The sequence below is a fragment of the Pleurodeles waltl genome, chromosome 4_1 (genome assembly GCF_031143425.1).
Source record: "Pleurodeles waltl isolate 20211129_DDA chromosome 4_1, aPleWal1.hap1.20221129, whole genome shotgun sequence".
In the NCBI taxonomy this organism is placed as follows: domain Eukaryota; kingdom Metazoa; phylum Chordata; class Amphibia; order Caudata; family Salamandridae; genus Pleurodeles; species Pleurodeles waltl.
In genome coordinates this window covers 673,871,359-673,898,312 of record NC_090442.1, presented here as the reverse complement: position 1 = coordinate 673,898,312, position 26,954 = coordinate 673,871,359, and the positions used below count along the sequence as shown (strand labels likewise).

The following is a 26,954-nucleotide window of genomic DNA, read 5'->3' as shown; positions in this document are numbered from 1 at the left end:
CCGGAGCTCTTCAGAATTCGGTGTCGATTTGTGCTAACTAACCCGATCACAAACAATACCGACAATTTTTTTCCGAGATTCTAACTAACTTTCCGTCCCGAAACACGGAGCGAAAAGGAACACGTCCGAACCCGATGGCAGAAAAAAAACAATCTAAGATGGAGTCGACGCCCATGCGCAATGGACTCGAAATGGGAGGAGTCCCTCGGTCTTGTGACTCGAAAAGACTTCTTCGAAGAAAAACAACTTGTAACACTCCGAGCCCAACACCAGACGGCGGACTGTGCACAGCATGTGTATCTGCAGCTACACATGCCATCGAACATATATATAATATTTTTTGGTTGCACTGAAACACTGCATCCCCTTTTGATGTCTGTGTTGTCTGCAAATCTTGATCAGATAATATGGAATATCCGGCTTTCGATATGAGATCTGTGTAAAATCTGACATTTGGACTAAGCATGATTTGAAAAGTAGAGGCCAGCACGGGAATCCTGAATTTCATTCAGATTTCTTAAGCCAAGATTGAACCAAGAATCGCAGAGCGTTTTATGCCTGTATTCAAATATTCTTTGGAAAATCTGTTGTCAATCAGAAAACAGACGAGACTTCAATCTTTTATAATTTTATTATGACTAGGAACAGTTAACTGTAGAAAAAACAGACTTTAGCATCTTATAATAGTCACATTATTAACGTATTGAATGTGTTAAATCAATGTTTCAACACCTATTTAAATACATTAATTCCAACAATATAAAATAAATTAAGGTAAAAATATCTTCGACACAGGCCACACTGCGACTTAATAGACTCTCTTATAGGAAAAATGTAATTCAGATGTGATAAATCAGGAGAAAGGGCGCATTGTACTTACAGGCATGTGGCTACTCATCGACGTTGAGCTGACAAACAGATATTGCTTAAACAGACTTTCTAGAAACATGAAGAGTATTTGACAATGGCAACTGGTCCATTAATATTGCTATTCTTCAGTGGCTAGTGATTGCTGCGGAATTCAAAGTTTATTTTTTTAAAGAAATAGACTATACTCTGCATTCACAAATATTTCCCATCTTTACAGTATACAAGCATGTGTAAACCAGGTGAGTTTTTGTTCAAGTTTTGCAACATACAAGGTCAGACAACATTCAGAAAAAAGGCATATTATCCCAGTTCCTTTGCAGAATAATGCCACAATTCCCTTCCATCCAGTTATTTCCTCTTCTTTTTCTTTTCATCTGCAGCCATCTTTTGTTTCACCTCTTCCTCTGGTAGGGCCCCAAGTTTCTTTTTCTTTGCCTTCTTGACTTTTTCTTTGAAGGCTTCAATGTCTATTTTAGTTTCAGCAGAAGCTAGACAATGGAAATAAAAAGAGCAGTTAACAGTTTATGTAACCTGATCGAGATATCTAAAGAGGTGATGAAAGATCAAGTCCTTTCAATATTTAAGATTTTCCCAACCGCAACAACTATGTTTTTTTATGCAACATCTAAACACTTCTTTGGGTGACAGAGCCAATACTTATGTAGCACATAATAGTTCAAGAAATGTGATGTACATATAGGCAATTTATAATAGTGAGATTTCAGATATAATGCATAAACTTTAGAAGTTCTGAACTTTCTGGCGTTCAGGATTAGGAGTGATTTTACAGTATAATTTAGAAACAGTAATAAATATATAATGTAAAACAAGCACGAACTGTGGTTCTTGAAAGAAAAAAGATTAGGAGAATCAAGATCGGATGCTGTAGGTCGAACGTAAATTGCATTTCAGTTTTGATTTGAACTCTGTTAGGGAGGCAGCAAAATAGCAAAATAAGTGCGAGTTGGGAGAGTGTCCCAGATCATAGAGGCACAGCTAGGAAAGCAGGGCAGTGACTGACTCTGGGAGTTTAAGCTAGAAGGCTAACTTCTTGGTGATCTATTCCTTCACAAAATGATCAGTTGAGTGAGAGGTATTTGGGGGTTCACAGGTACTGGCTTGCAGGGGAGACAGGCAGTTTTGTAGGTACTTCGTATATTTCTCTGTAGACAGTTTAGGAGGCAAGAATTGGTGAGACATGGTTAAACCCCTTAGCAATGCATAAAAGGGGCTGCTCAGAGAAGACCACTTTAAGTGTGGAAGTTGGGCTTTTGGGTGGCCTGTGTGCATTCCTTGTAGTCAATCCCAGATATGACCATTGATTATACTACATGTCTGAAGTTTCTTATGCCTTTTAATACGTAATTTACAGATTTGACTATGGCCTTAATATCTGAATTAAAGTTGAGTTTTGAACTCAGATGAGTCATTGGTATTGAGCTAAGGTAAACATTATTTGCAAGATGCTAATGTTGTTCGGGTGATCAGGTAGTGCTGAGCTCACAGTTTTGTTTGGGAGAGAGGATGGGGAACTATATATTTATTTCTTTTTTACAAAAAGAGGTTCATGTCTTTCATCCCTATCCATTTGCAGGAAGTCACAATGTTCAGGCTATCAATATAGTCTTCACGTAAATACTGAAGTGAATCACAGCAGGTTAGAGCTTTGAGATACTTTCTCAGATTACATGTCCCTTTTGACCATCAGTGTTGCTCCCATATCTGCCCCTCTTGTGTAGAAGAAATGTCCACCACTAGTTGACTGAAAATATAGATTTTGAATGTGGGTGAACTGGGTAAATAAAGGTGCCCCAGAGCCAATTGCTTTTATTTGACTGGAAGTTGATATTCTCATCAAGACTGGGACAAAGCCCAAGACTCATAAAATCCCAAATTTATTTGTCAAACTTTGACGAAGTAGTGCTGGAGAGTCCAATAAAAGCTGGGGGAAAAGGATAAGACCAGTCCAACAGGGTTCAGCATTAGGGGCAACTGAGAACGTAGAATACCGTAGAGTCAGGAGAGAATGAAGGCAGAGAACCATAACAGAACCAAACATCTGACTCACTAGAGTTTTTAGGACGTGCTGGGACTGTTGGTGATTTTGGACTGTCCACTGAGCCACCAACTTTGTTGGCATTAGTGCCACCCTTTTTCCAGCCGGAGAGCGGTCCATTTCGTCCTACACATCCATCACAAATTCTCTCCAAAGAGTTCCCTGCCATTCTTGAATGAAATAAAGTGCTTTATAACCGCCAGTGACACCAGTTTAGTGACTCTGCCCTAATAAGTTTGAGGAACTAATTGCTGCCAGACATAAATAGGAGACAGGGCTCTATCTTTATTTTGATATTTTTGTCAGACTGACCACAATGGACCAGAACACTGTTATCCCACACCTTACACTTGGTCTTGTGGAAACTAAAGTAAAACCAGAAGCTTTTTTCTCCCAAATCTCCAGAGGCCAATGGATGACCCAAAGTTTCCTCTCTCATGACTTATTAAGACTATCCTCAATGAGCAAAATACCACCAGATACATATCAGGATTCTCAATGGTCTGGGAAGTAAGTGCCCTACCAATAATTGCCTCTCCCATCTTAAACAATGCTTGGCATTCAAGTGGGTCTGCATGCTTGGAGACAAATCTGAAATCGTGCTCCTGTGCTCTGGAGACCATCGGATACTTTCATTCAACTGTTGCCAAGGTCGTTCCCATGAACTTCCACAATTAGTTGAAGACTCAGCCCTTGATCAAACATACAACTTGAATTAGTCTAAGTATTTGTTCTGGAGTTCGTCATCCTCTCCCTTCTCTTTATAGTAGAATTTTCATGTAGCATTTTATTCCTCTAGCATCATAGAAAAAAATAAATATTATAAGTGTTTTTCCTTTCATGCTGGGTCTTTGGCGTCTTCCTTTTAAGTAGAAGTGGTTGACCCAGGTTTGAACCATCTATCAACTAATGTGCTTCGCAAGATTTTAGGGGTTAAGGTGCTCCCTGGCCCGAACCAAAAATCAGTGCTTCCTTAAGATACCAGATGAAACCAGTGAGTTCAATGGGTGACCCCCAGACCTACAAATGCTACCACAATTGACATTTTCCTATATCAACCAGCCATTTATTAGGTATCGGGCTCTAGAGTTTAGACTTTAAAAAAAAAAAAAACTATTCATCCTACTAAACTACTCCTACTAGTAAGTAACCATTTCGTTTGGCACCATGAATCCTTTTCTGGATTCACATTCTGTGCACTAGATTATGTGGCGGATTACACTTTCTGGAGGTTAGCTGGGGTGAAACTAGGATGACCTCACAAACAGGTGCTGTAATACCTTCTGTCCCACCTGAGAATCCTTATGCGTTTGTGTGCCTCTGTACTGAAAAGCACCCATTGCCTTTGCCATCTCATTGTCCTTTTTACTTTGGTGTAAGGACTCTTCCACCTCTTGACCAAACAAAGTATCTCCAGTGAAAGGTTTGTTTATAATGGAGGCCTGAACTTCTGGCTTGAAGGCTGAGATCCTGAGCCAAGCATGTCTCCTAAGGGTTGTGCCCGTACACATTTGTCTGCTAGCTGTATCAGCCGCATCCTGTGCTGATTTTAGATAGTTATTGGTGATATTCTTCCCCTTCTTGGATGATTGCTTTTGCCCTTCTCTTATCCTCTGGGAGCTTTTTCATTAGCTAAATCGATCTCGACCCACTGTGGGTAGCCATACCGGTTGACGATAGCGTTGGAATTCGCTATACACCATTGCGTTGAAGCCTCTATTTCCATCTTCCTCCCTACCATGTCCTACTTCTTGCTTTCTTTGTCAGGAGATGGGCCTGTGATGGTGGGTGCATTCCTCCTCCTTCTGGCAATAGTGACAATGATAGAGTCTGCCACTGTGTTCCCCTGGATGTGCTTGGGGTCCTCCGAGGAAGGTTTATACTCCTTTTCTACCCTTGGGGTGACACCTTTAGTCGAAGCTGGTTCTTTAAAGGCATCCTTGCGCTGGTCCAATATGTTCGGTAGCATTGGGAGACATAGATTTCCCTTGCTTGATGGCTTCAGACTGTCTAAGAGAAAAGACAAGTCTCCCTTCCCTTCCTCCAGAGGCTCTACATAAATTTCAGCAGCCCTCTAGAAGGCTATTGAAGAGTGTAATGTCGTCAGGAGGCTAAGGTCTTGAGGGGTAGTTGTCGACCTCCTCTTCTAGGCTCTCTGTGTCAAGGCCCTTCCATTCATCCTTGAAACACCCTGCTCCATTTTCCCCTTTGGAGCCATGGAATTGTTTCTTGGCCTCCTCTTCGTGCTGTTCTGGAGTCTTTGGCACTTCTAGAGTAGCCTCTTCAACATCTGTCGTCGTGGAGGGCTTACTTAGAATCCTGAATTCCTTTAGTGTGCAGTCAAACTCCTTGCATTGAAGGAGCGCCGCCATTTCTGCCTCTAATCTCCGTCTCTTCTTTTCCACCTCTAAGGCCCTTTCGACATCCCGCGAAGTCGTCCTCTTTTCTGGAGTAGACGGTTCTTCCTCAGACGGTCACAAGCTTTCTTTTGGGGGCCTCTCAAGCCACTGTGGTTTTCGTTGATTGACATTTGCCTTCAACAGTATACCTGGGCTGGAATCCGTGGGCCTCTTGTGTTTGCGTCTGACCCTTGATCGTTGTTTTCTTGGATGTCGGGGCTGCCTTGTGCAACTTTCTGGGAATCTTAGTCTCCAAGGTCTTCAATGGTCTTTTTCCCTTTTTGTGTCTCTTTTCAATGTCCTTCGTTGCTTTCTTCGCTGTGCATGTCTTCTCGGCGCCCCCTTGAGGATTTCTATGTCTGATAACCCGTGAGCTGATTCTGCGCCTCGGACACGCATCTCGTCGTCGCTGGAAAGGCCCAGGTCTTTCAGTGACCCCTGTGGTTCCTGGCTGTACACTGCTGCGTGATGTTCCTCTCTCCGCTTTTGGAGAACCTTGAGAGCCTTTGGCATGTATGTGGCACGGGCCCTGCAGTCCTTGTCTCCGTGGTCTCTCTGCAAACAGAGGTTATATACTTTGTGCGGAAAGCACTATGCGAATCTGTGGTGGCTGTTCAGGCAGAATTTGAAGGGGTGTTTTCTATGGCCCCCCCCCCACCTTGCTTCATTCTCTGGCCACATGCAAATTCCGACAGGGTTCCCAACAGGGGTGTGAGAGCGAAGGTTCCTTTTTATCTATCCGTCTCCTTTAGTCTTTTATTTGGCGATTTCTTCCCAAACTGTAACCTTTTTGCGGGATTTCTCAAATTTGTTCTAAAAATCTTTGATGTTCATTCTTTTGTTTCCAGACCCAACAGCAGAAAAAAAAAGCTGAAGATGGCTACCATGCACAGGAACTTCTGGGACGCCTTCTCACGGCACACAGGGGACAGACCTAGCACCAAAGAGTGGTCAATGGCACAGAAGAGTAAAAAAATAAATACAAAAATAAAAAAGTAAAAAGGTAAACAGAAACAATTTCGGACACAACCACCAGAAGGCGGAAGGAGATGCAGCATGTAAATCCAGAAAAGGATTCATGCTGCATAGCATACTTTAGGTGTGATGTTCATTACCCAAACCAGCAGCTCCTCAGCTGGAACACTAATTGTGGGACAAGCTAGAGTTGGAACTGGTCAGGCACAGATTGCTGGACCTTCAGTGGCACGTAAATGGACACTGAAATTTTCACTTGGGATAAGGAATCTACCCTTTATGGTTTGGAACCTCAGTTCTCTTTCATGTGTTGGAAACAACATTCTTTTCACATGTCTCAAGTCCTCATCTAGAGTAGAGAACCACCGATTCAAAATCTTTCCTCACCAATCAGACCCAACAGTTCCTCTTTCTCAAACCTCTTCAGTATTTAATTCCAACCTATTTGACCATCCTCACTAAAAGTCATCCCAAATCCACATCAGGATTCAGAAAATTTTGGAAGACAGTGCCTAGTTGATGACTGCCTCTCCCATATGCAACAAAGAGTGTCTCACAACTAAATCAGCGTGAGTGGGGACGAAACGGATATCCTACTCTTATGCTTTGGTGATCTTCCGGTCCTTCAAGTCAACTGTTTCCATGCAATGATTACTGCAGAACATCCTCAAGTACAGTCAAGGAGATCAAGAATGTTTTTTTTCAACCCATTGCCTTTGTGGCATTCTACTTTTATTGAAAACACATCAATGCCCTGCTCTTATCAGCTACTGAATAACGCAGCACCCGAGGTCTACTTCCAAAAAACAGCAGAGTAAACTTGATAAGTCAAACCTCTGTTGTAAGATTTACAAATAAAAAAAAATCATCAGATAATGTCTTGCCCAACAGATAATAATCCACTAAATGGCAGGCAAGGGGTAAAATTTAAAAATCTCTGCAAGGTTCACACAGCCATACGCAGAAAAAGCCTTTACAGACTGTTTCCCTCACACCATCCGACCAGATGAATATGGTTGGTGTAGGAAGTTGGCTTTGTATGCACTATTTCAAAGTAAGGAATAGTATGCACAGAGTCCAAGGGTTCCCCTTAGAGGTAAGATAGTGGCAAAAAGAGATAATACTAATGCTCTATTTTGTGGTAGAGTGGTCGAGCAGTAGGCTTATCAAAGGAGTAGTGTTAAGCATTTGTTGTACATACACACAGGCAATAAATGAGGAACACACACTCAGAGACAAATCCAGGCCAATAGGTTTTGTTATAGAAAAATATCTTTTCTTAGTTTATTTTAAGAACCACAGGTTCAAATTCTACATGTAATATCTCATTTGAAAGGTATTGCAGGTAAGTGCTTTAGGAACTTTGAATAATCACAGTAGCATATATACTTTTGACATAAAACACAATAAGCTGTTTTAAAAGTGGACACAGTGCAATTTTCACAGTTCATGGGGGAGGTAAAGTAATGTTAGTTTTTGCAGGTAAGTAAACCACCTACGGGGTTATGATTGGGGTCCAAGGTAGCCCACCGTTGGGGGTTCAGAGCAACCCCAAAGTCACCACACCAGCAGCTCAGGGCCGGTCAGGTGCAGAGTTCAAAGTGGTGCCCAAAACGCATAGGCTTCAATGGAGAGAAGGGGGTGCCCCGGTTCCAGTCTGCCAGCAGGTAAGTACCCGCGTCTTCGGAGGGCAGACCGGGGGGGTTTTGTAGGGCACCGGGGGGGACACAAGTCCACACAGAAAGTACACCCTCAGCAGCGCGGGGCGGCCGGGTGCAGTGTGCAAACAAGCGTCGGGTTTCCAATGGGAGTCAATGGGAGACTAAGGGGTCTCTTCAGCGGTGCAGGCAGGCAAGGGGGGGGCTCCTCGGGGTAGCCACCACCTGGCCAACGGAGAGGGCCTCCTGGGGGTCACTCCTGCACTGAAGTTCCGATCCTTCAGGTGCTGGGGGCTGCGGGTGCAGGGTCTTTTCCAGCCGTCGGGATTTTAGAGTCAGGCAGTCGCGGTCAGGGGGAGCCTCGGGATTCCCTCTGCAGGCGTCGCTGTGGGGGTTCAGGGGGGACAACTTTGGTTACTCACAGTCTCGGAGTCGCCGGAGGGTCCTCCCTGAGGTGTTGTTTCTCCACCAGTCGAGTCGGGGTCGCCGGGTGCAGTGTTGCAAGTCTTGCGCTTCTTGCGGGGATTGCAGGGGTCTTTAAATCTGCTCCTCTGTAACAAAGTTGCAGTCTTTTTGGAACAGGGCCGCTGTCCTCGGGAGTTTCTAGTCTTTCTTGAAGCAGGGCAGTCCTCTGAGGATTCAGAGGTCGCTGGTCCTAGGGAAAGCGTCACTGGAGCAGGTTTCTTTGGAAGGCAGGAGACAGGCCGGTAGGACTGGGGCCAAAGCAGTTGGTGTCTTTCTTCTTCTGCAGGGGTTTTCAGCTCAGCAGTCCTCTTCTTCTTGTAAGTTGCAGGAATCTGATTTCCTAGGTTCTGGGGAGCCCCTAAATACTGAATTTAGGGGTGTGTTTAGGTCTGGGAGGGCAGTAGCCAATGGCTACTGTCCTTGAGGGTGGGTACACCCTCTTTGTGCCTCCTCCCTGAGGGGAGGGGGGCACATCCCTATTCCTATTGGGGGAATCCTCTTTCTACAAGATGGAGGATTTCTAAAAGTCAGTCACCTCAGCTCAGGACACCTTAGGGGCTGTCCTGACTGGCCAGTGACTCCTCCTTGTTTTTCTCATTATCTCTCCTGGACTTGCCGCCAAAAGTGGGGGCTGGGTCCAGGGGGCGGGCATCTCCACTAGCTGGAGTGCCCTGGGGCATTGTAACACGAAGCTTGAGCCTTTGAAGCTCACTGCTAGGTGTTACAGTTCCTGCAGGGGGAGGTGTGAAGCACCTCCACCCAGAGCAGGCTTTGTTTCTGTCCTCAGAGAGCACAAAGGCTCTCACCACATGGGGTCAGAAACTCGTCTCTCAACAGCAGGCTGGCACAGACCAGTCAGTCCTGCACTGAACAATTGGGTAAAATACAGGGTGCATCTCTAAGATGCACTCTGTGTGCATTTTTTAATAAATCCAACGCTGTCATCAGTGTGGGTTTATTATTCTGAGAAGTTTGATACTAAACTTCCCAGTATTCAGTGTAGCCATTATGGAGCTGTGGAGTTCGTTTTTGACAGACATTGTAAGTGCAGGGTTGCCATAAGAGTATATGGTCTGGGAGTCTAAGGTTTTGCTTAGACACTGTAGGGGCATAGTGCTCATGCACATATGCCCTCACCTGTGGTAGTGCACCCTGCCTTAGGGCTGTGAGGCCTACTAGAGGGGTGACTTACCTATGCCACAGGCAGTGTGAGGTTGGCATGGCACCCTGAGGGGAGTGCCATGTCGACTTAGTCATTTTCTCCCCACCAGCACACACAAGCTGGCAAGCAGTGTGTCTGTGCTGAGTGAGGGGTCCCTAGGGTGGCATAAGACATGCTGCATCCCTTAGAGACCTTCCCTGGCATCAGGGCCCTTGGTACCAGGGGTACCAATTACAAGGGACTTACCTAGGTGCCAGGGTTGTGTCAATTGTGGAGACAATGGTACATTTTAGGTGAAAGAACACTGGTGCTGGGGCCTGGTTAGCAGGGTCCCAGCACACTTCTCAGTCAAGTCAGCATCAGTATCAGGCAAAAAGTGGGGGGTAACTGCAACAGGGAGCCATTTCTTTACAGTTGGCATCTTAAGACCATTTGACAATGTTAAGGTCGAGATACAAACGGCACGAAAATAGGTGTCTGAATGCTAAAGCTCTATCCATTGCAGTAGAGTGCATGCTCTAAAAGAGGCTCATTTAAGGCAGCTCTGTAAACAGATAAAGACCCTAAGACACTCCTCTTTTGTCAAGCCTTCTGAGTTGAATTACATCAAGTATTTTCTTTCGAGTCCTACGTCTAGGAGCACTTCAAGGCATCCTCTGATCACACTAGCGTTTTACAAAACAAGTATAAATAAAGTAAATGTTTTCTATTTGAAACTGGATGTTTGGGTCATGCCCTTTTCAGCCGAGACTGGTCTCCCTGATTACAGAACTGTCTAAACCACCTGTTTATTGGTGCTGCTGAACCTTGACCACAAAGTGGTCAAGTGGGTACCAACAAGTCAAGCGGGAACCACCACAACTGAAAAAGCTCAACAGCAACAAAGTATTTCCAAAGTACTGTACTCAAATTTGGTAATCCTCAAACCTACTTTGCATGTAGAGTCCACTCACTGAACAGCTCTAATACTGGAATGCTAGCTTTGGCACTAAGAAAACTAAATCAAAAGAAGCAATGAGATACTTTCATTTCAAGTAGAGAGCATACTCCGAAAACAAAAACACCAGCGGTAGTCTATTATGCAAACACACATGTTTGTTTGATGTTAGTATGTAAGAATATAAAGAATACCAAAAAATACATTGGAATGTTGAAAAATGTTCCATGAAGAGGCAGAAAAAACCCCCAAGCCATTCTAGTACAAGAATTACACTATCTGGATTATGCCAAAAAACTAAATCAGTAGAGCTTTTGTGCCGATTGTAGGAGTATGGGAAAGCAGGAGAGGTGGCAAAAGAGAGAAAGCAGGATGAGAATATCAACAAGGTAGTAAAAGAGCTGAGGTCAAAGAGGCTGGATTGAGGGATCAGTAGAGTGGTGGCATGCCTTGGGAGAAGAAACCAATGTTAGAGAGAGAAAAAGTAGGGGGACCTATGAAACAAACTGCGATGATTAGTAGGTAAGAAGCACACCAATAACAAGGGCAAGAAGTGCCCTGTGAACTCTGTTACTCATTGTTTGAATACCGGATCAGTGGTTGACTTTTAGGATCTTACTATGGACTTTTTGGCAAGTACCATTCCAAGTCTATGAACTTACTAGAAAGTTTCTTTTTTTGTGGTAGGGGGAATGGGGCTATCAGCCCTAATGAAAAATGCTTCAGAAGATCTGTCTTACTCAACAAGGGGTGTAGGTGGGTATGGGGGGGGGGGTATAGGGTGTGGAGTGTGGTGTGGTGTGTGTATGTGTGTGTGACAGCCTTTCACGATCTACTAAATCACCAGCCATGTCCATGTCATACAAAAGAAGTCTACTTTTGGTCCATGAACCTGAGGCAGCTCAATGTCACTGAAGAGTATATCTTTGTTTGGCTTTTGGGTAAGGAATTTAAGGTGTTGCATCTTCTGTTTCTAATGAGGTGCAATATGAGAAAGTAGGCAAAATTAAGTTAAATGGAAAACTGGAAGATGAAGGTGAGAGGATAGGTATACATGAAAGTGAAAAGCAACACTTTCCTGAGTATTTTTTAATGTTTTTCAAACCTGCTGAACATTGTGACTGGCTTCCTCAATTTTGGGAGCCCGACCATGTGGGGCAACTGTAAGGATGACCACAGGCAGAAGCAGCAGAGAACTTTTGGAGGCTGCATAACTTAGACTTTTAAATAACACCTGAAATTAATTTTTGAGTTTCATTTGATTACAGTGGTCCATTGACAGAAGGAAGCTCTTCCTATCTGCTGTCAGAATGAGCCTTGTTTAGATTACGAACCCTGTTCATTTTTTAGGTTTCACGTACCAGACATCAGAACCCGTCTGCTTGTGAAGGACTTATTGTGAACTTACAGTGTACTGACAGCCCATCCATTGCTCTTTTTTTACCATTTGCTGGCTGAATTCTCACTCATGCGCTTGTTTCTTGTTCCATGTCTTGCCTTCTTTTGTTTGCTACTGACATGCAGCACAGTCTCTTTACAATCCTATTGATTGGCTGACTTGTATCCTTCCACTGCTCACATTCAAGGAACTACTTTTTTCTTTTTAATTAAGCAATCTGTATGAGTGCATGTGTTTTCTAGGTCTCTCCCTAGTGTACTGCTTCACCCAATTCCAAGACTGGTGTGTGAATGCACAGCAACAGGGATATTTTCCCTGGGGTATGGCTGAAGAGCAGACTTTAAGAGTGGCTTTTGTTTTATCTCCTGCATTCTACATGAACACAAAAGCTTTGCTGGGGGAAAGGGCCACCTGCTATACTCACTCAGCTGGCCCCTGAAGAAGGAGGTGTAAGAAGGTGTGGCACTCTCCTGGAGGCCCATGTTACTACAGAGGACCAAACAGCTGGACCCTGGGAAAAGTAAATTAGGCTTTGGAAAGTGTTTCAGTTTACATTCCATACCGTCTTTTTAAATTCTGTTGCACACCTTGCATTTAATTGTTTTTACAATATTTTTTTTTTTCCCAATGTTACCGTAACATTACAATAAAAGATTTGTTGCACTCAAATTGCCAAATATTGTCAGCACTGCCTGCCACCCTTATAAACTGCACATTAATCTTTGAGACTGACACTGAATGAGGTCAAAGGGGGTGGTGTGTGGGGCTGTTTGTGTTAGACATATCACTCAAACTAGAGTTCACAACATGAAGCCCAGGTGTCTGACCCAGCTGAGGGACCCAACCTGGAACCTTGCTGTTAAAAAATGTCCCTCTCCGGAAGGTCACCTTCAACTTTTATCCTTCCTCCTCCTCCTCTTTTTCGGACCTTGTTTTTGTTGGCCTTAGGACTCTGGACAAATTACCACTGCTCACCAGTGCTAAATTGCGTGTGCTTAACCCCAAATAAGGTTGTACTGGTGTATACACAACTGACATATTTAATTTACTTGTAAGTCCCTTGTAAAGTGATATATCACATACACAGTGCCTGTAAATTAAATGCTACTTGTGGGCCTGCAAAAGCAAATAAAAACAATTGATGGACGGAATAATTAACAACGTCAAACATTCACCGCCAGTACAGAGATCTGGGCCTAACTCCATCATTTTTTTTTCATACCATGCCATTCCAGTTTGGACCCAGCCGTATGCAAATCAATCTCGACTCTGCTCCCCATGGGAGCAGTCCAGCCTGAACTGCTAGGACAGTTCCCCCCAGACCAGAAACAAGCACTGTGGGACCGGTTTCAGGATATCACCCCTCATCAGCCAGGCTAGCTTGACTCCAGGGGCATAGCGAGCACGGGACCACATCTGGGCATACCCATACCACCTAGGTTGACAAATGCAAAAAGAACAATTGACGGATGGAATACTGAACAATGTCAAACATTCACCCCTGTACAGAGATCTAGGCCCAAATCCATACTTTATTTTTTGCTCCCATGCCATTCCAGTTTGGACTCAGCCATATGCTAATCAGTCTTGACCGTGCTCCCCATCAGACTAGTCTAGCCAGACTGGACTGGACTGTTCTCATGGGAAGCAGAGTCAAGACTGATTTGCATATGGCTGATTAAACCCAAATCTGTGACTGGGGGTGAATGTTTACACTGTTCAGAATCCCGTACATCATCTGTTCTTTTTGCTTTTGTCGCTCTAAGTGGGAAGGGTATGCCCAGACATGGGTCTCGTGCCCACTATGCCATTGGATTCAAGCTAGCCTGGCTGATGAGGGGTGATAGCCTTAAACCGGTCCTAGGATGCTTGTTTCCGATCCAGGGAGGATCTGGCCTGGCAGTTCAAGCTGAACTGTTCCCAGGGGGGAGCATGGTCAAGACTGATTTGCATATGGCTGGGTCCAAACTGGGGCGGCAAGGTGAGCAAAAAAAATGATAGATTGAACCCAGATCTGTGCCTAGGGTGAATGTTTGCATTGTTCACCATTCCATCCATTATTTGTTCTTTTTACTAGTGGGTCTGCAGCACCCACTTCAGTAGCCCTTAAACATGTCTCAGGCCTGCCACTGCAGAACCTGTGTGTGCAGGTTCACTGCCACTTGGTCTTGGCATTTAAAACCTCTTGCCAAGTTTTAAACTCCCCTTTTATTACATATAGGTCACCCTAAGGTAGGCACTAGGTAGCCCATAGAGGAGGCTGCTATGTAAGTAAAAGGCAGGACATGTACTTTTAAGTTTTACCTGTACTGGTAGCGACAAACATCTTATTTCACTTTTCACTAGAGTGGCACCTGCTCCTCTCATAGGTTAGCAGTAAGAATTCCTTAATATAGTTTTAAGCTGTATTTTCTGATCAGAGAGGAGTACCTTTGTCACATCTCATATCATTGGATTGGTAATGATAAATTCTCTTTATTGGTAAAATTGGATTTAACACTACTATTTTAGATATGCCACTTTTAGAAAGTGGACACTTCTTTGCTCTTTACCTTGCTCTGTGTGCCTTGCAGACTATCTCCAATACAAGTCTGGACTGGGTGACAGCTACACTTTGTGCATACTCTCTAGAGAGCCACAACACAGGAAGGGCTGGTTGTGACAGGGGATACACCTGCATTCATCTACATACTGATAAGCCTTCCTGGGCTGAGAAGGGGAGAGGTGGCTTACACTTACATCTGAATGGGCTGTGTTCTTGTCTCACACAAGGCTGGTTAACCCCCTTCTGGTAGTTTGGAGCAGGGGCTGGGCTAAAAGGGATCCCTGTGCACTTCAGAAGGCTCTTTTGAAGTCACCCCTTATAAAAATGACACTTTGGGGTATAAGTATTAGGGATCTGGTCCTCGCAGAAACACTGCTGGAGTAAAGGCTGCTATGCTGAATGATTGCCATTCTGCTATGCCTGACTATTCTAAAAAACTGCTGCCCTGCTGACCTCTGCCCTGCTAAAGGGAGTCAAGGAATAAAACCAGAGTGACTCCAAGGGCTTGCTGGCTTGCCCCCTGTTCTCACAGAGGTCTTAGGGACATCACTACTCGCTTCATTCATTCATTTACTCCATTCCTACGAACGTTTTCCTGCAAACATCAAGCACTCTACTCTGGGAGCGAAACTCATTTGTGTGGGAAGCTATTGCGCTGGGCTCAGCTCACCGTGTTTGGTTTAAAGCAGGTGAGCTTTACCTCTTGGGGTTGCCTCCCCTCCCCCCCACCCCCCCCGGCAGCAACATTAAGGTACTAGGTGCAGTGGGGGCCCACAGGGTGAGTCTACGGGCCCACCCTTCCTATTCACAGTGCATTGCTGAATTGTCTAATCCAAACAACCAGCTCTGGGCACAAATAACTACAGTAACATGTCTATGCTATTGTTGTAGCAAGTCGACTTTTGGAACCAATCCTGTAGTGATTATGCATTCACTACATTGTTAAGCACTACTTTCTCCTTTATTCATGTAAAAGTAATATCTGATGATTTACTAATTGGATTTTTACTGTTTTGGACTTCTTTTACACCTATAAATACGTTTTTGAAGTATTTTCATTGCGTTACTGTATGTGTGTGTGTGTGTGTGTGTGTTGCACAAATATTTTACACATTACCTCGGAGAGCACTAAAAACTTGGCCATTCGGAGCATAACCCCTCAGTCTACCTCTCAGAGTTTCTCTCTCAGCGCTGGGGGGCCTATGGGAAGCCATGCGCTCCAAAAAACACTTAACATAAGCCTGCCTACTCTGCGCCAAGCTAGAAGAGGGTGAGCACATTTATATGAGGTGTGTAACTAGCTTTTTCTCCAGGATGCTAGCAACATTTGAAAGGCAAACCTAGCTTTAAAGAGCAGCTGCTGCTTCTATGCAGCAAACTATGTGTGATAGAATTCCCTTTACATAATCTACCACTCTTGTATCAAGTACTTCCATAGTAGAAAATTGGTTACTATGCATCTATTCCATTATGTAATGATCTGCCCAAGTAAATGTAATTTAGAAAAGTAAACCTTGCTGTGTTGCGCTAAATAAAAACCTGGAATGAAAACACAGTATTACTTTCAATTGATTTTTGACTGCAGTATATCACATGCTGGACAAAAATCACAGAAAGACGCAAACAATAAATCAATAAACCATTACCCTTTTTTGGTTTCATCGCCGGTTTCTCCTTTGGTGGTATAAACGCTTTGTTCCTCTGCTCTTGTTTCCTACTGACAGCTTCTGCTTGCTTAGCCTAGTTTATGCAAATAAACAAGGCAGAATTACATGGGCACTACAACAAAGTAGCATTTGTTTTCTGATGCCTCATCAATTAGCAAAATCAAAAAACCTTACCTTTATCTCATCAAGTTTCTTTTTCCTCTTCTGGCTTTCTTTCAAGAAATATTCACCGCTTGCCAATTCTTTATCCATCTAACAAAGAAATATTGATTACACAGAGTAATAGGTATGTTTTCACAAGGAAATCAAACATAATTCACACAGCTGTCTTGCAGCATATGAATATGGCTAATCAAATATTAAGAAATCAATCAAGATGGACATTGAATTGGCATAGTCTGTAAAAAAAAAATTAACAGCATGCAATAAGGTTGATGTTGTGGCTAACCATCCTGGTGTACTCCTGTTTGTTCAATGATAACATACAGATTGCAGTACTTCAATCAATAAATTAAGTTTTCTAAAAATGCAGTCCTGCTGAACGGTTCCCTGCAATCGATGTTAGTGTAATGGACTGTGATAAGATGCATAATTTAGACCCTAAAAAAGATTGCGATAAGTATACAGACGATTCATCAAATGCAGTTGTAAAGTGTATGCGGAGTATGTAAAAACTAAAGAAAAGATTGTCACAGAAAATCCATTCAATACAAATACATTCTATAACCTAAAGAGACAGTTGGAAAGTGTAAGTAGAAAAGTGAGGTTGTATTATTTTCCTCAAGAGAGTGGTTGTTGAGATCTAGCACCTGTTCTGGTGCTGCTCCTGGTCATCGAGTGGGGTGGACTCTTCAGCATAGTCTAAGAAAGCTTTGTCTTCATGTGGCTCCGGCACGAGGGTGGCTCAATATCCAGCTATTTGTTCTCTCTCTGCTTCTGCTCAGAGGGTTTTGGTGGGATGCAAAATTCTGTCAAGGAATCAACCTACCATTTCAGCCTCAAGCTGTCATATCTTATGATCTATCTAAAGCATTCGTTGTTTCGTGTCGGCCCTCAATACTGCCTTCCTCTTTAGGGTCGGCGAGTCCTTGGCCTTTGGTTCTTTCTCCTCCTCTCTTTCTTGTGTACCTGCCAGCAATGAAGGATCATCAGAAGGCTTGCCTCCTTTGGAAGGGCCTGTGCAGCACTTTTTGATTCTGCCGTCTTTCAATCGTCGAGTATTTTGAAGTTAAGACTGTCTTTGAGGTGTTAAAGTCCACCCTTATGGGTGTTTTTGCTATAGACCTGACAGTTCTTCTGTTCGGTGTCCTTCGCTGCTTTTCTTGAGGCGTACAGCTTTCTTTGGCATCCGACTCCCCACCACCCTGTGCCAGTTCGGCTTCTACAATGTTCTGTTCTTCCACGCTGGATAGGCCAAGATTCTTTAGAGACTACTAGCTGCCTTGGGTGTCAGCATTGGCAAGGTGTGGCAAACACTGTCTCAACTCTGCCTTCAGGGTTTTCACTGCGATTTCTGCACATGCCTTGTAGTATTCGGTGCCGTGGTCCTTTGGGCGGCATAAGTTGCAGACCTAAAGGAGTTCGCTCTTGGCAAACTTGCGATGGCAATTGGGGCAGAATTTGAAAGGGAGGTTTTCCATCTTCCCTCGCTGCTTCACCTCTGTGCATTCTCCCCCCGTGGTCTTTGATCAAGGGGGTCCCTTGCTGAGGCTGGGAAGGCTCCGATCTTCAGATGTTCAATGCTCTGTGGCCTCCAGTGATATTCGGTCATCTTCAGTGGAAAATCTGTGTTGTCTGTAGGTCTTCCAGTCAATTTTCTCCCAAGTCTTCAAATCTCTTCCGCTGTACTTCCAGACCCAACAGTGGAAAAAATAATCTGAAGATGGCGACTTGGCGTGACATGCCTACCACATCATTACTCTCTTTTATACTTCATTAAACCAACCATACGACTTCTTACAAATCATAAACTGTCTTCTCATCCCACTACCATAAACCACAATTTTCCATCCACTTCTGTGTAACATCTCTTTGTAATATCAAGAGATCTAACCAGCTCCCCCTAATTTTTTATCCAATGTTTAAAAAAAACATGAACTCACTTTAATAATTACGCCTAACTCCTTCTTTAGATTACTCAGAGCACAGTACTAACCCAATTACTAACAAATATATGACAATAATAAATAATTACTGGTTTAACCACTAACTTTGGGTTACTGAGTGGCATGCTACACCCTTAAAGAGATTCAATACTTCATCAGTGATCGTAAGTGCTATGTAAATGCAATTATAATATAATCATGCTTAAGAAATCACCTTCAAGAAAAAAAGTGATAATTTTGCTTATTCTTCTGAAATCTACTACTGAAATAGTATTCAATGGTGTAATACCTGTAGTTTATAGTACTTCATAAACAAAAAAACAGCATAACAGAGATTAATGAACATCAACCTGTCTGGATTCAGACAACTAGACAGGTTTTCCATGAACATCTATCTAAATCCACTAACAAGACCAACGATAAAACCCACAACCAATTGAAATACATTTGAATTCGCAAGGAGACTTAACAAAATGACCCAGGATCCTCCGCCTGCACGCAACTCTAGGAGTCTCAATGTAGTCAAGTGTGGGGTCTTGAACCTTTTCTGTAGTGAAAGCTACTTCTGATTGGTGAAAATCCTTGTGAGCTACTGAAGGATAAGCAACTTGTGCATTGCTGCCAGGCCCCCCCACTCCAAGCTTCACTGGCTAAGCCTAATGTCCACAGAGCCAGATACTATGGTTGGAACAACCTTTGTTTAGGGGTACTATGTCAGGAATGCCATGAGTGTCAGTGAGAAAATGTCTCTGGGGATGTATGAACTTTGTGCGTTTAAATGGGATAAATGTCTATGGGTGACAGAACCTACTATGTACGTACTTGTGGCACGGTACATACCTTTCACCAAACATGGCACCGTTACATGTATAACACAAACATACAACTTTTTTTTTTTTTTTTTTTTTTTTAATTGGAGAAACTTAACATGCAGAAACATTTCTAAGAATATGTTCAAAATATGTCTGTGTGTGTGCTTTTATGGCCTTGCGAGCAGAAATAAGGCTCCTTTTGACTTGACTTAAATGTTCAAAATATGGAGCAATTTAAATTCCTCACATTAAAAAAAATTATTATATTTTTCAGTTATACATATGGCGCAGTGTCTATTGGCCACTGGGAGCAAGAGGTCTGCTGTTTGTAAATGTGACACTTTAAAATGGGAGAAAATTTAAAAGAAGAGTTAACTTAATCATTAAGATAACTTTTCATTTGAACGGTCTCCCATTTACGGCATTCAGAAACATCATTTTGTTCTTACGCTCCATTATTGAGTTGACAAGGACTTTTATTTAATTTGACTGAGCACTGCTCATTATCTGGCCCTGCTCTGCAGCATAATGATAATAATCTAAAATAGAGACAGCCTTCCTTTAATTTAAAAGGGAAATATGACCCTGTGCTTAGATAAAAATTAACTTAAGACTGTGAGCTACTCTAAGGGTCTTTGAGAGCTACTGGTAGCTCACGATCGACTGGTTGGAGACACCTGATCTATTGCTTTTGAATATCACAGAGTAGGAACTTCTTAAAATAGTGGGCACAAACAACAGACACTCAAAGTTAATTTCCAGACACTTTATTAGGGATATGGAAGTTATGAAGAGGAAGGACAGTGGTCATAATGCCCTTTCCCTAGTAGTAGACGTTTGTATGGTTCGTAAGCCTGTTCATTTTGGCCACCAGGACATGGGGGAGGTGACTTATTCCAACAATGGCAAAGCACTCAGACGGAGGTGGGTAGAGAAAAACCCCGAAGTGCTGGACAGAGCCACTGAAATGGTTAGGGAGACATCAGTGCTGTGCAAACAAGATCATTAATATTCTTAGAAAAGCATGGCCTGTTATTTAACATTAGGGGCTTTCTAGCCACTAGGAGGAGGACTGTAAAGCAAAACTCTACAGGGACACCCTAGTACACTAAATCCTGCAGGGAAGCCGAAGACAATTTCCTTTCCACAGCCAAAACTGGCTGCTGAGGCTCACTTGTGAGATGTAGATACCAATATAGGAGGCAAGTAGTGAGGGCTAAGAGAGTGGGAAAGCTCCCCATGGGCCTCTCTACAAGATGCTCTGGCAATCAAGGGCACTAAAACGTTTTGGAACTCCGTTGAAGTCTTAGACGGGGTATAAACAGGAGTGTAGAATTTTGGGTTCAACCCCAGCTGTGGTTTAGCCACTTTGGCAATCTCTACAGGGCAAACCGTATTCAGGCTGAGATATGTTTAGAGTGGCATTCTGAGCAGGCTTACTTAACAAAACGTGAGTTCCCTATTCTGGTACTGGGATTAAATTAAACCAAGTCTGCTATCTCTTTCTGTTTGGCAGCAAAAGCTCCAGGGCCTGACACAATCCCAAGCAATCTCTATCTAGCTAATGTGGAAAATTGGGGAGCCTACATTAACATTATCCAACACAATTCTGGCAGGCATGGAGACTCTCGAAGTTCTGGAAACTGGCAGAGATTATTCCCTTATTCAAAAATGAGGATCAAAGTGATCCAGGCAAGTACAGGCCTATCAGCCTATTAGATGCCCTACAGACATTTTTTTGCAAACAGATCCTTCCTCATCTTATTGTGTGGACTGAAAATCATGCAGTATTATCCGTCTACCAGGCGGGTTTTAAAATCAAGTCAGTACAGTTCACCAGGTCTTCCATTTTACTTGCATCTACTGGAAGACAGCACTAATCAACAGGGGAAAACCTTAGGTTGCCTTCGTCGGTTTACCTTCTGCTTTCAATTTGATCCCCAGAGTTATGCTTTGGAAGGTCCTAGAAGAGATGGCTAATTGCAGCTCATCTCTTAAATATTTTAATAACGATCCATGCACAAACGTTTGTGCAGGTAAGGTGGGGTGAACGTGGTCAACTGCCTGAGCCCTTTAGTATAAACTGAGGGTCCGACAAGGGTGCGATTCTGGCTCGCACCATTTTCTCTTTGTATATAAACTGGTGGTGTTTTTGAACAAGGACGGCTGTGATTCCCTAATGGTGTGTGGTAGGAGGGTTTCGGCACTCCTTTTTGCGTACGATACCCTCTTGCTTTCTAAGTTTCCCCAGGGCTGGCAACAGCTCTTAGACCATTTTAACATGTTTTGGTCTGAAAGGGGGCTGGAATGCTCCAAGCAAAGTTTATGGTCTCTAACACAGTCGGGCAAAGAGGTACTAGGAAGAAAATGAGAGTGGGCAGTAACACAATCAACCAGGTACACCACTTCGATTATGTGGGTTTGAGACTTATGCAAAACTCAAACTGGGGCATACAGCTGCAGAAATTGCATGAAACACTAACACAGTACTCAGCCTCCATATAAAAAATTAATAGGAAAACCTTATCTGAAAGTATTGCACCAGACGTCAGAAATGAGTATTATGAAACCTTTAGGATCAGCCCTAGAAGGTTGTGAACATTGGGGTTTTGCTAACACCCAAATACTTACATCAGTCAAGAAAGGTTCCTCAGATCTTGGTCTGGCCTACCGGCATGTACCCCAATGATACCTTTTTGTTTTGAGTTACGTTCCTACCGTGTGGGTCTGAGAAATTTGATGCCAACAAACTGTGTGCGCAAAATTCCTTGGCTGAATACCATTCGTTTGCTTTTGGAAAAACTGAGGCTTCAAAGCCTTTGGGCTTCTCCCGAAGAGATTTGTGCAGTACCAAATGTCCAGGCTAAAAGAAATGTATTAGAAATTTGTTACTTCTCAAATAAATCTCTCCAGCGGAGGCTCTCTGTAACAGACTTTTATTTATGTCAAACCAATGCCATGGTATGAACTAACTACAGATGAAATCACCCCTCCCTTGGCTCGTAAACTGTACATCCAATTTAGGCACAGGTCTCTTGCAACTAAGCAATTTTGCAGTAAATGGTCCACAAATGTTATTGGGGATTACCTATTCCCAGTCTGCAGAGGCTACGGAATCTTTCAGGCACATATTGTTCTTCTGCCCTAGGTATTGCCCACAAAGAAATAAGCGGATAGTCCCTTTGTGCAGGAATTTGGGTACTGGCCACCAGATGGAGGCATTTAGAATCCGCTCTGCATACCTAAGCAGACTGATGGTCTTCTCAGTTTCCAGATTTCTATTGTCAGTTTAGGTTAGGTGCACAAAGTTTATCAACGTAGCTGAGGGAAGAGTAGAGCTCCGGTAAACCCCTGAACACTGCATATGGCCCAGTTTACGACTGCAAATCTGCACATTTTTAGATTTAGCACTTTATCTCGAACCTGTTAACACTGGTAGAGAAATAAGATCTACTCGTGCTCAGTTCCTAAATGTTTTAGCTTATAAATGCTTTTAGATCATGTTGGTCTTATTCCTGCTTTAACTTTTTATTGTCCTGCACGTGCTGACCAGCCACCTAATATAAAGTGGTTATTTGATCTGTGTTAACAATCTGTATGCCTCTGTGAGGATGGTTTAGGCGTATTGTTTTTAAGTTACTTTTATGGTCCTGGAGATCGAAATAAAGTAAAGTAATGCATTTAAATTTACAGAGACACAATGCCAAGCCCATTTAGTGATCAAACTTATACAGGAACAACTCAAGAAGCAGATTTGTGTGCTCAAGAAATTAGAAATGCACAGAATGTTGTTAAAGGGTGAGCACCAACAGCCAGATATAGTTTTTGATAGAAAAGATGGGGTAAAGTTCCTGTTGGAGGCCCACCTTAAATAGATTTGCCAATTGATTATACATGTTTTTCAGGCCTTAAAATGAAGTTCTTAATAACTAACTGAACGCTTGCTTTCAACTTAAAAGATGTCCAGGCTACCCCATTTTAACAGTCTGGAGCTGTCAAGTGTATTTTCTTGCATACCAATAAAGGATAATGTCCTCACATCGCATGCTGTTTGGTTGTCAAACAAGAGCACAGTGCTTCGATCTATGTTGAGGTATTAGTGACACTAGGCAGACTGACAGCTAGCTGGATTTCCTTTACACACATTTGACTATGTAACTGATGGAGTTTGAGAATCTCAGACAGTGGTTGCATGTACAACTTAAAAGGTGGAGTGCTTTCCTCCACACTGAAGTTGTGATATGTGACATAAGAAGTTATTCACTCTTAAAAGCTGAGGCAACTTTGCCAAAAAGTATTCAGAGCAAAGGGTGATACCTAAAATTAACTGATTGTGTGATGGGTATTATAAAGAGCACATAATGCAACAATTTAAAAAAAAAAAACATTGTGTGCAAACATTACAAAGTAGGAGCATTCGAATTAATAAGTCAACAAAATCCCATATTGTGAAATCTCAATAAATGACTGCATTTAGCTGCATGTGTGCGAACATTTGACTGCTGTTCTAGTCTAGTCTAAAAATGTAAACACGCCTGCATTTCACCACTAAAATTAAAAGTCAAAGATGATTTTAAAAAGAAACCACCCGTGGTCATACAATTAATTTCAAATTAAGAAGATGAAAGCTTATACATTGTACCATCTTTTGATTACATTTTCAGATATTCCAATAAATGCCACCAACACCTTTGCAACGTGCAGCTTAGAAACTCCAACTGGGCCTCTGCATCTTCATTTATACCCTCTTCACCATGCAGACAATGACGCTGCCTTAAGACGTCTGCCTTAAAAGGAGGAGAAGCTAACATAATACAGGGAGAACACGAAATATAAAGCAACAACATGATGGGTGGGAGGCATACGGGATGGAAGTCCTTGTAATAATGTAGAAATGCTCTCTGGTAAACTGCGTTTCATTCACAATTATTTCTAAAGCTGAGAAAGTTTCAAAATAAAAAACAAAACAAAAAACACAAAAGCAGTAAACAAAAAGTAAGACAAGCATAGGATGACGTGTTAAGTTAGGCATGGCTAGGAAATCAGTATAAGTACATAACACAATCTGTGCACAAATATTAGTTTAGTGCATTTTTTGTTACCAAATGCGACACTGGACGAATCCATATGTTCCAAAAGAATAATGCCGCATTCAGAATGGCAGCAGGATTTTACCTGGCTTTCTGGCTGTGGTGGAGGGAAAGGTGTATATTCTTTCTTTACATTCTTGTTCTTGGGTTCTTTGCGTTTGTTTATATTTTTGTGCTTGAATTTAGGCAGAAATCTTTCCCAGTTCTGCGTTCTCAGTTCAGGGTCCTTTGCCAATTCACGTTTGATCATTAAGGTCTGAAAAAGATAAAACGATGTCAACACCTAGTGAAACGACGATCTGTTCTGGCACATTTTAGTAATGAGGCGAAATGGATAATTTTATCTTTTCCTCTAACGTGATAGGAATGTTGAGTTCTGAACTGAATCCCTTTTATCTCTAGTACCTAAAGAATTGAATAAACAAAATTTAGAGGCCATGAATATGTGGATTAGCACAACCTCAGGATTACAAAAAACAGAACGATTACAAAACGGAAAGGACAAAAATCTTACAGACAAAATCACCCCATATTCCATAAACTTCAAGTTATACATCTGTACAATGGATGCATTCGTCAACAAGGACCTTAATCACACTGACAGCAGTCTGGTGAACTGTAAGATGCCTTTCATATTGAAACCCATCTACTGGCTGAAAACTGGCATTTTCTTAGTAATTAAACTACTCCGCCTTTAACACGGTCAAGTAGTAAGAACAATCTAGAAATTGTTCCTGCTATTTATTTGCCTGATTCTTGCGCGGATCGCATGGAGTAAAGTCAAATCTCATACTAGGACGTACTCTCGAAAGGGCTTCCCTTAAATATTGCCAGGGATGAAGCTTTAAACAAACACTATCCATCACCCTGGAATACAAACAGTGATAGGACACTTAATATGGCTTAACCACAAGACACGAAGCACCAAACATTCACTTTGGAGCAGGATCATACTGATAACGAAGAACCTTCACCAATACTTTTCAAACAGACTCAGTGCTCCTTAAACTAGATTGTAATCTCGCCTGATCCTAACTACAAAATTCAGCTTTCAGTCTAGCAAATTAATCAATATGAAATTTGCTCCACAGATAGATAAAATACAACTGGGTACATAATTACCTAATGGAGAGAATCACTGAGCATCGTTTTCACCAGGTCCTAGAAGCCCAACCAATTAGCAAGAGTCGAATGTATATAAAGATGATACACCACATATACAACTTCCAGGTGAGTTTAACCTGGCAAGAGATTTATCATTTTCAGTACTATGGTATTCCTTTTCACATAACAGCAGGATTGCCATCTGGTCTAAATTTGACCCTTCAGAATCAATTGATTATATTCGGTCAGCTTTTAGTCAGAAGTTGATCAGTGAAAGATATTACCAGGAAGCATCTAATGTCGAATAGGGGATCCAACCCCATAATTGTGGCACTAAAAGCTAAGCCTCTTGGGACATTTTATGACAAATCCAAGACCCCAGCCAAAGACACTGATTTTGGTAAAGGAAGTTGAAAGGACCCGGTAGAAAATATGGGTGGACAGTCTCAGTTTAAGTCTCAGAATGCAAGCGTTAGGGATGATAGCTGACTAGGACTGTCAGAATTACAGATAAAGCCAGGCATACTGTAGTATTAATTTACAGTTTGGGAGAAAAGTGGCGGCAGCTTTATTTCAGGAAGAGAGGCCAGTCAAATGAGATTTAGGTATGCGGTCAGCTTATGTCGTTCCATCACCTAGAGGTAATTTAATTCGTCTTGGACCGCTCCCCCACCCGCACTCTTTTTAAAGGCTCTAAGGTAATCACATCAAATGGTCATAGCGGTAAAGGCAACCCTTGTGTCTCTAAACAAATACACAATTTACTCGCAATATTTCTATCAGAAAGCTGAAAACAGACTGTTTTGAAATAAGCTGTCTACCAAATATGTCAAACAAATCTACGAGAAAAGTACGTGGCTCACTGTTCTTAACACTCTCAAACACTCATTGCTGACCTTTCATTCTACACAGTGATGGGAAACTCACAGCCAACCTTCCACTTCACACATCTGACAGCAAAGTCTGGAAAAGAACCTTTTCTGGTCATCTGGTGATTTCCCCAATTACTAACACTGAGAATACTAATCCAGATTCACTACGCACTGGCACCCTAATAATCTAACTCTTTGAAAAAGGAACCATCACGATCCAAGCATTTGAAAATTAAGAACTACAGAAATTTGATATGACCTCCCCCAATTTCAAGTTCTCTGTAGCAAAAAAAATACATTGGTCTTTTCGCTTCCACAAAGTAATTCAGTCACAAAGAGAAACACGAAGGAACACGTCACAGCGTGCACTATACAAATGCTAATTTATAATAACTTGAACCCTGGATCCTGGAGGACGATGAGGGGAGATGGGATCCAACTTAAGGATTGTGCATCAGAAAACATGACCATTGTGGGAACATTTTCAGTAGTTCCAGGGCAGTCAGGGGTTACTGGGCCTAGGCACAAACAATCACAAGCCTTTATTTCCACCCCACAAAAGCACTCAGATGCATTTTCTCAGTTGCAGCCAGATAAGCCTACCCAACCAAACCTCCTCACCCTCCCCCCACAATTTCATAGTCCCATATTCAACTGGACCTCCGCAGGCTAAAGTGAGTTGCCAAGATAAAACTAAGCAAGCCATGCCTGGTGAAAGGAGCCAATCCATTTACATGCTACTACAAGGAACCTCCAAAAAGATTCCCCATGAATACCCAGGTAAAAGTCAACCAGTCAGACACCAGTCTTCACCCAAGATGCTCCAGATGTGCCCCTG

General features: G+C 42.5%; 1 protein-coding gene across 1 annotated transcript in view; it reads right to left on the bottom strand.

Annotated features, from left to right (window-relative positions):
- Positions 1 to 612: 612 nt before the first annotated feature.
- KRR1 (KRR1 small subunit processome component homolog) overlaps positions 613 to 26,954 on the bottom strand; it is a 147,463-nt gene continuing 121,121 nt past the window's right edge. Inside the window, exons 7-10 of the mRNA XM_069229193.1 lie at positions 24,226 to 24,396; positions 16,308 to 16,385; positions 16,113 to 16,206; positions 613 to 1,358 (exon numbers count right to left, since the gene is read on the bottom strand). Coding sequence (XP_069085294.1) covers positions 1,219 to 1,358; positions 16,113 to 16,206; positions 16,308 to 16,385; positions 24,226 to 24,396 — 483 coding nt within the window. The 3' untranslated portion in view covers positions 613 to 1,218. The remainder of the gene's footprint in view (positions 1,359 to 16,112; positions 16,207 to 16,307; positions 16,386 to 24,225; positions 24,397 to 26,954) is intronic.